The following is a 13,863-nucleotide window of genomic DNA, read 5'->3' as shown; positions in this document are numbered from 1 at the left end:
ATGGAACTTGAAATAGGGTTTGATGGATGACTAGAATTTGGAGGCAAAATTGGATGATACAAGAGGATGATAAAAAAAAGAGTGAGGGAAAGAAAGTATGCTCATGAAAGGAAGAATATGAGCACAGGCATGAGGCAGGAAAGGACGGGGCACTTAGAGGACAGTTAGTATTTTTTAAGTACATAAGATATACATGGACAGTTTGGGAGTGTGGAATGGACATGTACATACTGCTATATTTAAAACAGATAACCAACAAGGAACTACTATACGGCAGTGGGTGGCAGCCTGGAGGGGAGGGGCGTCTGGAGGAGAAGGACACTTGTGTATGTAGGGCTGAGTCTCCTTCGCTGTTCACCTGAAACCATCACAACACTGTTATTCAGCTACGCCCCAATACAAAATAAAAAGCTTAACAAGAGAGACATATAGGAGTTAGGTTATTTGGAAAGGGAAATTGGCACTTAATTACAGAAAACCCTGGTTGCTGAGTTTGAATGTGATTTGGTAAGCAATGAGGAGTCACTGAACATTTTCATGCACGAAAATACCACACATTTTATTTTTGTACAATCATATATTAACTATAGGCTAAATATATATTTAAAGCTCTCTATGCAACACAGCCAACACACATAGGCCTCAATCCTATACGGGAACAGAGATCAAAATCCTATTGCTGAAACTGAACCAAATTGGGGGGGGGGGGGGCGGGCGGAAAGACGGGTAAACAAATATGTGCCAGGGAAGAAAGGAGGCACAGAAATCAAGATATTGTCACTTGTGCTCTGCAGATGCTGTAAGCTGAATAGTGCATTTTAACTAAATGCTGGATTTCCTAAATAACAACTTACTGAGAGTTAGAATATAGTATCTGGTGATGATAAACTATAAGTTATAGCTTTTAGTTGGTCCCCATTTCTATACATCACTCCAGATTCCAGCCATCTTCAGCATTTAAAGCCAGTAAAATTCTTGGACCACAAGAAAGGACTAGAGTTAGGGGCTTTAGTTCAAGAACAGACTCATGACATAAGTGTCTGCCATATGCTAGGAATCCTTAAGCTAAAGGCAACTAACTCAATCCTAATTACAGGACAGAAAATGCTCTGCCATTCATTAAAAAACAGTCCAATAGCATTTCAAACAGCATCATCATTATATACATATATCACATGTACACACATACACACAATGGAGACAGAAAGTTAATTACCTCATGATCATGAGTGGCCTGTCGGGCTGCATCTAAAAATATGAAAGAACAAGAATATTAAGCTGAAAAACAAAACAAAATTTAAAAAAAACTTAAGGAAATGACCGTGCCAAAATATAGAAACTGCTGGTATATGTGGGTTCTCAAAACATCATATTTTCTCTAATAGCTTTATTAATCAGTCAACAATAGTTAAAGGGAACCCCGTCTTATAGGTTATGCAATTCGACGGAAGAGAAAACAGCAGACACAGTCCTTACCTTTAAGGAGAAAAGGGTGGGAGAGTGGACAGGAAACACATGCCAAAGGCTGTTTGCACAACATTACAGTTTAGCAGGCAAGATGCCCAAATGTGGAGAAGACGCAATAGCTAAGGAATGACAGCCTGTTATGAGTGGGGCTTCTTTCTTTGGCAGTGTTCCCTGAAAAGGGGGAACTTTAGCAATACTTTAACAGTGTGATGAACAATTTTACAGAAAACAAAAGATCCATGAAGACCAGGATCTTCTGTATCTTGTTTACCTTTGCATCCTTTATGCCTAGGTGAGATCCTGATATGTAATAGGACGTGTTCAACACATTTTTTGAATACATGCAAATAAGAATGAGCGAATTAAAAAGATTTACCACTGGAAGCTGGGAGAAAGGATCACATGAAAGGTTTAGAGGTGTCAGTGAAAGTGTTAGTTGCTCAGTCGTGTCCGACTCTTTGCAACCCCATAGACTGTAGTCTGCCGGGCTCCTCTGTCCATGGGATTCTGTAGGCAAGAATACTGGAGTGGGTTGCCATTCCCTTCTCCAGGGGATTTTCCCAACCCAGGGATCAAATCCGAGTCTTCTGCATTGCAGAGAAGTGCCTACAGTGGAAATAGAAGCAGTAGCACAGGCAACTAAAAGGGGTCTTGGAGTACAAGTCAAACTGTTGACCCTGGATATGGAAACCCAATTGAAATTTCTAAACAAGAGTAGTGTGATTTTAATAAAATGAAAATGATGCTTTAAGTGAATCTAGTATAATAGAGAAATGATAGAAACATATCTTTTATCTTTATTGCTCTAATAGTAGGCTTTATGACACTCCATCATGCAAAACAAACTACAAATATATTTGATTCTGGTTCTGATACCTTGCCTATGAGATTTGCCTTTCTGACGATCCTGGGTTTTCCTGCTGAAAACCTTGTAGGCCTCAGTCTTCTGATACTGCTCCAGTTCCTTCATGTAACGCTCCTTATCTCTGTCTGCCTCATCAAGGTAGCGCTAGGAAAGAAATGTGGAATTATTTTCAAGAAATAGATCTTACTGAGGTACAATACCAAAGAACTCTTTGAAGAAAACAAAAGATAATTAGAACATGGAAAGAAAAGTAAAAGTGGAATAAACTTTTGAGCATTACAAAAAAAAAAAAATCATGTGAAAAAAATCTCTCTCAATTATAAAAGAAAAAGGCAATTTTGACTTTTTAGACTATTGCCTTTTTTAACTTACTGAAGACAAGTTCTATTGCGGTCATTCTCATAAAAAATTCACAAGAAGATTATGGTTCTTCCTCTAATCCTATAGATAGAAGTATACATGGCCACTAGAGTCCTCAACACACCACATAGGCACACTTAAATCTTCCCAGGGGAGAGGATGGAATATTACTCTATTTCTTTATCCCCAACCCATTCTGAGGGGATGATCTCATACATCAATTCGCCTTTTAAGAGCCAGGAGAGAGGAGACACAAAGAACATAAAAAAGAATGACCTCATCCTATGGACCTAAAATGGACTACTATGAGAGAGCCTGTATCTATATGCCTTGTGCTATTAATTATTTAAACAAAGTTCATTGATCTACTAGGATAATTTTGTTTAATGCCTTGTACTTTTCATTCATCAATTAGGTTTAAGAAATAGAGTAGAAAAATACTGCTTCTAAATGAACACAAACTAGAGTCAGAAATTATGTTAATGGCCTTGTCCCACACAAAAGCCAGATATAGAGGACACCCTGGCCAAATCTGGGGCAATTTAAGTATCAAATTTACTTAGTAATAATTTATAAACCATTGGGAAAAAGAGAGATTCATATGCCTATACCAATAGTAAATAAATAAACAAATACATAAATGGAGAGAGGAAGAGGGCTCTTGCTTAGAATGCCAAGGGTCAACCAGCACATGTGAAGTGAGTGCTAGAGTTGGAAAATCATCATTTTGCAATCATCATGGTAAAGATTAGATCAAGGAGAAGTTATTAATGACTGCTAAATCTAGGGAAAATTCTGAAATGTAACAGACTATTTGCATGTTCTTAAAATGTCTCTGCACAGACTGCTTCTTAATTATAAGAGAAAGTGAAAAACTTTACTGAGTGAGCAAAATTAACATTACCAACAAGAAATAAATGACATTGTGTGCCTGCATATGTGATACTGTGAGAAGGGCCAACACCATCTATGCAGTTTTCTGACCAAGAATGCATGACCTCAATCTAATCATGAGGAAACATCAGACAAATATAAAATGAGGAATGTTCTGTTAAGAGTAAACAAAAGAAAAAAAAAAAAAGAGTAAACAAAAGGAGGGGGAGGAAGAGAGAGAGATGGTATTCTTTTCAATGTCATAAGAGACAAAGAAAGGTGTGGAAATATCCTGGATTAAAGGAATCTAGAGATTTGACTGCTAAACACAGAACCTGAACCCTGGGCTGGAATCTGAACTGGAGGGGGAAATGTTACAGAGGAATGACGTTAGGTCAACTGACAGAACTGGAATATAGATGGTAAGTTAGATAGAAGTATTGTGTTCATATAAAATTATGAGGTTGGGACTTCCTTGGTGGCCCAGTGGTTAAGAATCTGCCTGCCAAGGCAGGGGACACAGGTTCGATCCCTGGTTCGGGAAGATCCCACATGCTGTGGAGCAACTAAGCCTGTTCACCGCAGCTACTGAGCCCGAGTGCCCCAGAACCCGTGCTCCACAGCCAGAGAAGTCACCACACCCTGAGACTGCAGAGTGGCCCCCGCTTGCCTAACTCGAGAAAGCCCGTGCATAACGAGCAAGACCCAGTGCAGTTAGAAGTAAATAAACAAATAAATAAAATTTAAAAAAAAAAAAAAAAAAAATTATGAGGTTGCTAACTGTGGTTAAGTGAGAGAATGTGTCTAAGGAAATTCACACTGAAATATTTAAGGGGCCATGATGTATGTAACTTATATGAAAAAATTCAGAAAAAAATTGTGTGTGTTTGAGTGTGAGAGACAGAGAGAAAGAAAGAGTACATGCCCAATCTTGCCCAGGAGAGTATTTTCAAATCAATATTTTCAATATTTTCAAATAAAAATTTGAGAACAAATACTTGCCCTAACTAGTTATCACTCCATTATTTGAAAAACTTTAAACAATAAGCATGTATTAATTCTGAAATAAAAAAATTAAAAAAGAGAAAAGAGTAATTACTATGTATAGCTCATGATCTCTGTCTAGCCCTTTATACATTAGAGCTGAAACAATGGATGATGTACACTGTTTTCTATTAGCTTGCTACCACAAACACAGAGCTTCAAGTTGCAACTCAATCTGATCTCTTTGAAATTTTTTTGAATTCAGTTAATTCCCAAGAGTGTTTTTCAATTTGGTTTAATTTGTTTGGAATCCTTTTTAAGGAGTGTAGGACATAAAAAGAATTACAGATATACTTCAGATGCTGAGAATGCTGGGAACTTTTAACCCCAAACCACTTCAACATCATTACCATCACATTACTTTTGTGGCATTTCAGTCAGTTTGTGGCTATCTTGTCCTTGCTGCTAAGTCGCTTCAGTCGTGTCCGACTCTGTGCAACCCCATGGAATGCAACCTACCAGGCTCCTCCGTCCATGGGATTTTCCAGGCAAGAGTACTGGAGTGGGGTGCCATTGCCTTCTCCCTTCCTCTCAAATCTCTCTAATGGGTTTGTTTCAGTTTGGCAATAGGGTTAATTTCTGTCTTGGAGGGAAGAGAATTCAAATAGTTCTTGCTTTATTTTCCATGGTAGGATAAATTTACCAAGACTCCAGTTTAAAAAGTTTATTAAAACAGTTAAATCTTTTTCTTAAAATTCTTATGTGAACAGCAGAATTTTATCAAAATTCTCATTTAACTCATGACTTTTCATTTAATTCAGCAGGATAAATCATATTGATAGATTTCTTAATATTGAACTATTTGTTACATAAGTCTTATATGAACTCAGCGTATAAAGCAAATAAAAGTGGAGCTGCTTTGGTTGAGATTGCTCACATGCCTACAGCAGATCCTGGAAGAGCATAAAAACTACTGTGTTAAATAAAAGGACTAGGAAGGACCCTGCTATTCTGGTCTCCTAGGTATCATGACAAAAGTGAAGAATCAAGAGTCCATTCTCTTTGCTTTTCTGACAAAAATTATTTTTGAGACAGAATCAAAACCAAGCAAAGGATCAGGAATAGGAACAATTACCTGTTTTTCCTCCGGAGGAAGTTTACTCCATTCATTGCCTAACATCCTTGTAATTTCTGGAAATGGGACTTCTGGTCTCTTTGCTCGAAGCTGCTCTCGACGCTCGTTCATGAACCGAACATATCCTGTAAGAGGGGATTTGGGTGCATTGCTGTCTCGAAGAGGTTTCTTTCTCTTTCTTCCTTTGGACCAACCTCCTCGTTTACTTCTTTGCTGCAAAACAAGTCAAAATTAAAAAACCCCAAATCAAATTACAACAACAAAAATTTTCCCAGTAAAGCAACAATGAACACTGACAAACAAAACAGGATTAAGAAGTGCATTTTCTCACCATTAAGGCCCCGCATAGTCAAAGCTCTCCAAATCTGTTATAGGAACAAAAGACTGCAATGCAGTCTGTAGGAAGGGACTCCAGATGGTTCACCTGCAGACCTTTTTATGTACCATGCTACACACTGTTTCACTAAGGGGCCATTTTAGCGCTAATCCCAACAGATAAGAGTAAGGAGTACCGGGGTTTTCTTGGTGACTCAGTAGTTAAGAATTCGCCTTGCAACACAGGGGACACCAGTTTGATCTCTGGTCTGGGAAGATCAGCCCATGTGCCACAGCTACTGAGCCTGTGTTCTGGAATTTATGAGCTGCAACTACTGAGACCATGTGCTGCACCTACTGAAGCCTGTGTACCCCAAGCCTGTGCTTGCAACAAGAGAAGCCACTGCAATGAAAAGCCCATGAGCTGCAACTAGAGAGTAGCCCCTGCTCTCTGCCAACTAGAGAAAAGCCTGAGCATAGCAGTGAAGACCCAGCACAGCCAAAAAAAAAAAAAGTGAATATTAAAAAAACAAAACAAAACAAAAGGGTAAGGTACCCCTACCACAATCACATAAATAAGCTCTGGCCTTCATATGCACTGAACAAAGCCTGACTCCTGCCAGGGGAATATTCTAGATGAGAAAGGCAGCACATACACAGCACTGTGCCAGGGCAGCCGACACTGCTACAGCAGATCAGAACAAGATGCTGTCACGTGCACTTTTGACAACAAAAGAAGAGACAAGCTGTAACACTGGGATTAAAATCATTATTAGGGTCTTTCTCACTGATATCATTCAAAGATCAGTTTATTTCCCATAGCAGGTAGCATTATACAATTTAAAATTAATATATAAGACTTAGAAAAATTTAGCAACTATAATATATCCAGAATGAAGACTAGTTCTTTGGCTTGATTTATTTCTTAAGATGTTTATTTTATAAATCAGAGATTTTATATGTTATTAAAAGATGAAATCACTACTCCCCACCCCCCCGCCCCAAAGTTTAAGTACCACTAATGTTTACCACAGCTTTTTTCTTTGTCCTTTTAAACAAGATACAAGGTACTTTTGCTTCATAATTTTACAAATACATATAGCCTATCAGTTAGTAAAGGTTTATGGATATAAGCATTTTTATTTCAGAGGAGAGAAAGATAATCAAAATGAGATGAAAATATCTAAATATCAATTACCATACCGTACTCCTTTAAATATATATACAATGGTATAATAATTTAGCACTGGGCAAATGATATATTTGGTAACAGTTTTTGTTGTTGTTGTTTTTGTTTTGTAACCCTAGTAACATTTAACATTAAAGCTACTAAGGATTTAAGATGTTTAAGAAGCTTTAAGCATTCATCATGAGGCTTCTCAGGTGGTGCAGTGGTAAAGAATCTGCCTGCCAACCTGTAGGAGATACAAGAGACCCAGGTTCAATCCATGGGTCAGGAAAATTCCCTGGGGTAGGAAATGGCGACCCACTCCAGTATTCTTGCTTGAAAAATCCCATGGACAGAGGAGTCTGGGGCGCTGTAGTCCATGGGGCTGCAAAGAGTTGGACATGACTAAGTGACTGAGTGTACAACACACACAAGCATTCATCATAATCTTTAAGAATGCCAATGTAGAAAGAATCAGCTTTTTCAAAATGAGAATAAAGACAAAAATCAATGGTGGTACTCTTCTGTGGCTTAAAAAAAAAGTACCTTAAAACACAGACAATGTAATCAGTCATTTGTGAGGAACACTCGGAGTCCAACAAGGGCACGACTGCCCTTGTGTGAATTAGAAAAAGATGCCTTCTATGGGTGGAGAAGGCAATGGCAACCCACTCCAGTACTCTTGCCTGGAAAATCCCATGGATGGAGGAGCCTGGTAGGCTGCTGTCCATGGGGTTGCGAAGAGTCGGACACAACTGAGCGACTTCACTTTTACTTTTCATTTTCATGCAATGGAGAAGGAAATGGCAACCCACTCCAGTGTTCTTGCCTGGAGAATCCCAGGGACGGCGGAGCCTGGTGGGCTGCCATCTATGGGGTCGCACAGAGTCGGACATGACTGAAGTGACTTAGTAGCAGCAGCAGCAGCAGCCTTCTATGGGAGAGAGAATGACCTGGCAAATCGTGTGGACCCTTTGGGCATATATGCTGCAGGTGAGCAGTATGTGGTCTTGAGTAAGTGCATGTAGACTCCTCATTAATTACTTATTTAATTTAATCATTCAACTCATTCAGTAAGCATTTGAGCATCTAATCTGATGAGGTATAAATTTTCTTGACAGGGGATAAAGAAGAGTCTACTTGTCTCTATATCATTAAAAACATTAATATGGTTCTATGTAAAAGAAGAAATATAAAACAGAATATTCTGCAGAATGGAAGGCCAGAGGATGAACACCTCAATCAACTCCCTTGCTGACTGCTTCTTTAGAAGCCTCAGAGACCAGTAACAAGAGGAGATGCTTCAGCTCACCTCATCTTCATGCCTCTGTTCATTGCCTTCTGCTGTATTTGAAGATTCATTCTGAAGCAGCTGACCTTGGGAGAGATCCTCTACAAATTCTGGATTATTGGTGGATGATGTGGCTCCACTACTATATGGAGCCTCTGGGTGGGTTAACCTGCAGAATGATCGGCAGAGTGGAGAAGTTTAGTATCAGCAGCATCAAAACCTCCTACTTATCAAGGTTCAAGACACATTTCACTGCCAGGAAAATCACATGCCAGCCCTTGAATTAATTCCCCACCTCATTCTGTATAAATGTAAATAAACCATATCTCCATAGCAATTATAGAACACTTTTTAAAAGGTTTCAGTGTTTGATTAGACTAGCTCAGTTCCAAGAAGAAGTCTCCTACTAAAAACAACTATAATCTTCCTCCCGCAGATTACTTCTCTCCTCAATGGAGACTTTACATTTTAGCTCTGAGCATGCAGCTGACTTTTATGTGATACTTTTCATGTACCTCCAATGTGATAAAAGGAAAATACTATTAATGGAAAAGAATAGGAATGGGAGTTGTAGAGGCAGTTTGCCCCCCTATCACAAAAGAGAGAGTTCTTTAAGGGCACAAGAAATTTCTCTTACAGTACATTCCACAGACTATTCCTTCTGTAGGATTATAGTGTTTGTTGACAATGAGATCATCTAAGAACAATATTATCAAGTTCAGAAATTCAGGTATAAACACTAGTAAGTCAGAGATACACACTTTCTGTTCCTACCATTCTGTTCCAGATGAGTCAGCAAACCTCATCTTTCTGAAAAGTGGATTCAAGGTACAGATGATGGTTGGATCTCAGATGGAGTTACACCCTAACTAAACATTTAGATAAAGGAATGGAAATAAAGGTAACACCATGTGCTAGGGAGTTTGGGGTTTGGGGCAGGTAGTGGGGAAGGTGGAGGAAGATGTATAAGAGAGCGATATTCAGTCATTATTCTGGAAGAATGTATATTTTATAGGGTTACAGAAAATACTTACAATACAAGTAGTGAAACAGAGGTCTATAAAATGTGCCACAAGGTACAGTAGAGGGGATGAGGACTTTTATATATATGGAGAGAATGTTAAGAAAGATTTTACAGAGGAGGACTTAAAAGATGAATAGGCATTCATTAGGTAAACAATGGATTGTAAACATGTAAATGTTGACTATAGCCCACCAGGCTCCTCTGTCCAAGAAATCCTCCAGGCAAGAATACTGGAATGGGTAGCCATTTCCTTCTCCAGGGGATCTTTCTAACCCAGGAATCTAACCTGGGTCCCTGCATTGCAGGCAAATGCTTTACCATTTGAATTACCAGAAAAGCCCTAGGTAAACAATATTATTACAGGTAGAAAGAACAGGGTATAATAGGAGAAAGGGAAATTTTTCATGAGGCTACTGTGAAAGACTAAGTGAGAGACCAGGGCAAGCGGGAGAACAGGGGAGAAAAAGCTAAGGGATAATTAAGAGGCAAAATGATAGAATGAATATAAATAGTGAGGGAAAAAGAAGAGTCAAAGGTAATTCTGAGGTTTCTAGATTGGGTGATAATAACCTACTAACCAAGGTAACAACTGGAGAGTGTGTGTGTACACACGTGTGTAAGACACATTAAGACGGATAAGTTAAGACAGATCAGAAAATGATAAGCTTGAAACGTTAATTCCTGGTATAATTAAGTGGAGCTGTCCTGCAGACAACTGGACACATGTCCTGAGAGAACAGAAGTGAAGAAAAGGCAGGAGACATTTCAGGAGGCATCAGTTCATGGAAATATTGGGAAATGTTAGGTGTTTCTCCAGAAAGATAGTAGGAAGAAAAGCCACGATAGAACCCTGTTGGAACGATATTTTAAGATCAAGTGTTACACGAGCTGAGAAAGACTAAGGAAGGTATGAAGAGATCTAAGAGACAAGAGAGAAAACTGTTACAGAGGCCAAGGTGAGAAGACTTTTGAGAAGGGGTTTTACACAAGCAAAAAGTTGCAGATGTCACATAAGATAGGCTAAAAAATATCAGCTAAATTTGAAGATCTGAAGGAGTTCAACTGTACTCCTGTACTGGAAGGGAGTCCAGTTTTAGTGGAGTTATGGGAATAAAAACCAGATTACAGTGGGCTGAGAGATGAATGAAAGCAGATACAGACTCTCCTTGAGAGGAAAGAAATTTTACTTTTCTGATCCTTTCCAGAGAAAATAGAAGATTTAAACTAGGAGGATCCTACATTTTTGAGGTTCTTTGAAAAATGGTAAATAAGAGAAGTTATTAACTCAATGCTAATCATGTTCTCTGAAAAAGAGCTGCCATCAGAGATTCAGTTTGATCTTGGCAGCTTTGTTTTCCAAATATTTCAATCATTTTGGATATCGTACGATGTCTTTTTCTTTCACTGTCATTCTTCATTTTAACTGTGCCATCAGATTTTAAGTTACTAACTCTTGCACATTCTTATTTTAGTAAAATATGAAAACTAGGTTTGGGAACAAGTACCCATCCTGTGAGTGCTTTGACTGAAATGAACAGGAATCAGAGGTAGTGGTCAAAAGTGTCAAATGCTTAGAGATGACAAATTGAATACAGACTGGGAAAAAAAAAAAAAAAAAGGCTCTTTAGTTCCAGTGAATGAACTGTCCAAGCTCTTAGCTAAAGCCAACAACCCTTCCATTTGTGCCATGGATCCCATACCCACTGGCCTACTCAAAACCAGGTTTTCAGCAATTCTGCCCTCTCTGGCATCACCAATTCTTTCCTCTTTACTAGATCAGCCTAATCAGCAAACAAATACAGTATTATTAGTCTTATCTGGGAAAAAAAAAATTTCTTGATTCCACTTCATTTTTCTCCTTCCCTTATGGAACTGTTTATACAGAAGCCTCCCGACCCAGGGGTGATACGTTCCAAGATCCCCAGTGGATGAGCAGATAATACTGAACCCTGTTTTCTGTTCATGTCTTCCACCCACAAATTCAATGCCTTTCTTAACTAAGCACTTATCATGCACTGTGGCCACAACTCTTGCAATTTGATACTTGATAGCAAAAATGGCACAAATTTCTTTTTCCTTCTTCACAATTTCACAGAAGATTCATTCTTAGCACAGATCTCTGTAACCTCAGCATATTATTATTTTTTTTCTTTCCTTATTAAGTCAAGAACTCTCACCTTTTCACTTAAAGAAAGCACGTTACGGCTTCTCTTTAGCATATCTGAATTGACAGCACCACTACTTTTGCTCTTTGGAGCCATTATTAAGTAAAATAAATGTTACTTGAACACAAGCACTGAGATACTGTGACAGTCAATCTGATAAGAGGGGCAACCACCAAGTGACTTAACAGGTGGGATACACCAGACAAAGTGATGATTCACGTCCCAGGCAGGTGGGACAGTGTGAGATTTTATCATACTATTCAGAATAGTGGGCACTTTAAAACTTATGAACTGTTTATTTCTAAAATTTTCCATTTAGTATTTTCCAACTATGGCTGATCGTGGCAGGTAACAGAACCCATGGAAAGTGAAACCATGGATGAGAGGATGAGGGGCACTTACTGACTTTTAGTTGTTTGTATTGGGAAGAACTGTTTATAGTTATTGACTTTAATTTGTCTCCCTTCATTCTATCTTAAACCCAACCCAAAGGAGATAAATGTTTACAACTCTTGTCAAGATCACCAATGACCTCCATGCTAAATCCATTGTCATTTCTCAGATCTCATCTTACCTGATCTTCCAGAAATATTTGACACAGTTCATCTCTTCCTTTTCCTTGAAGTACATTTTTTACCTGCTTCCCAGGACCCTGCACATCCCTGGTTTTTCTGATCCCTTTTTAGGTACCCCCTTGAGTCTTCTTTGCTGACTCTTCCTCTTCTCCCTGACTTGTAAATGCTGGAATATCCCCAAGTTCAAGTGTCAGGTCTCTTCTCTTTTCTCCCTACACAGTGCTCATTCATCTGATGATCTCAACCAGTTTCACGGCCTTAAGTGTCAGCTGTAATATGCTCATCAATTCCCAAGTTTCTTTTTTCAATCTAGATAGCCTGTAACTTTAGAGCTCTGTGTCAAGCTGCCTATCTGACATCTCTGCTTGGATATCTAATAAGCATTTCAATTTTAAAATCTCCAAAACCAATCTAACATTCCCTCCTCCACTTGCTCAGTGTGTGCCATCTAATGTAATGGCAATTCCATCCCTTCAGGTTGCTTAAGCCAAAATTTTGGAGCTTGTCTTTGACTGCTTTTTTCTCCTTTCTCACATCTCATCTGGTCTTTCAGGCAAATCCTGTTTGGCTTATCTTCAAAATATATCTAGAATTCTATACTTTTCACCACTCCCCATTCCTATAATCCTTGAAACCCACTCTAATGAGGTTTTTTTCCCTACTACTCTGCCAAAAATACTGTTGTCACTAGTGAAGTCCTTTGAGTCATCTCTAGAATTATTTTAGAACCCAAACTGGTCTCCTGCTTCAGTCCCTGCTCCCTTCACTCTTTTCTCTATATATCAGCCACAGGGATACTATTTAAAAATGTCAGATCACATCATTTTGTGCAAAACCTCCTCACACTTTTGCACCTCACTCGGAGGGACAGTTAAAGTGATTACTCTGACCCATAGGGTCCTACAGGATCTAGTCCCTTGCTACTCAAAGTACCGGCCTCACACTAGTGGCACTGGTATCATCTGGGAACTTAATAGGATGTAGAATCTCTGGTCTTAACTCAGACTTTCTGACTCAGCATTTGCATTTTAATAAGATGTCTAGGCAATTCATAAGTGCATTAAAGTTTGAGAAACACACTGATGAAGCCTATACCCTCCCCCTGGTATACTCTGCTCTAGTCATACTGGCCTCTCAGCTGTTTCTGAAAGGAAGAAACACTCCTACCTCAAGGCTTTCCCACTCACTACTTCCCTCTGCCTAGAATAATCTTTGCCCATAATGTAGGTAGTTACTTTACTTTCTTCAGGTTTTTATTCGAGTCACTTGTAAAGCCTTTCTGGCCCATCTTATCTAAAACAGCACCCCAAGCCCTTCCTGTTCCCCTTCCCGACTTTATTTTTTAATCCATAGTTCTTATCAATGTATTATGCAGCTTACTTCTTTATACTTTCTATTGTCTGACTTCCCCATAGAATAGGGGTTAGAATTTTTGTAATTTTTGTATGTTTTGGTTATTCTGCTTAGTATTTAGCAGCTAGAATGGTGCCTGGCATACACAGCAGACACTCAGAACATTTTTACTGTACAAACTGGATTCAGCAAGTAGGCGGCTTTTAGCAAAGTCTTGGAGAACAGTTTCATCTGAATAGAGTCAGATGGCAGATATTAATGAGTAAAGAATGTCAGGGAAGGAAACAG

General features: G+C 38.8%; 1 protein-coding gene across 2 annotated transcripts in view; it reads right to left on the bottom strand.

Moving 5' to 3' along the window:
• The window catches only part of HMG20A (high mobility group 20A), a 67,387-nt gene that overhangs the window by 12,858 nt on the left and 40,666 nt on the right, over nucleotides 1-13,863 (bottom strand). For both annotated transcript variants that reach the window (XR_006344398.1, XM_043921631.1), the window contains exons 3-6: nucleotides 8,480-8,627; nucleotides 5,685-5,897; nucleotides 2,344-2,476; nucleotides 1,217-1,248 (exon numbers count right to left, since the gene is read on the bottom strand). Coding sequence is in view for 1 of the 2 variants with exons in the window: in XM_043921631.1 (XP_043777566.1) it covers nucleotides 1,217-1,248; nucleotides 2,344-2,476; nucleotides 5,685-5,897; nucleotides 8,480-8,627 (526 nt within the window). In the remaining variant the exon portion in view is untranslated. The remainder of the gene's footprint in view (nucleotides 1-1,216; nucleotides 1,249-2,343; nucleotides 2,477-5,684; nucleotides 5,898-8,479; nucleotides 8,628-13,863) is intronic.

Source organism: Cervus elaphus, chromosome 13 (assembly GCF_910594005.1).
Source record: "Cervus elaphus chromosome 13, mCerEla1.1, whole genome shotgun sequence".
Classification (NCBI taxonomy): domain Eukaryota; kingdom Metazoa; phylum Chordata; class Mammalia; order Artiodactyla; family Cervidae; genus Cervus; species Cervus elaphus.
The sequence above is the reverse complement of the archived record's forward strand: the minus strand, read 5'-3'. Positions and strand labels throughout refer to the sequence as shown.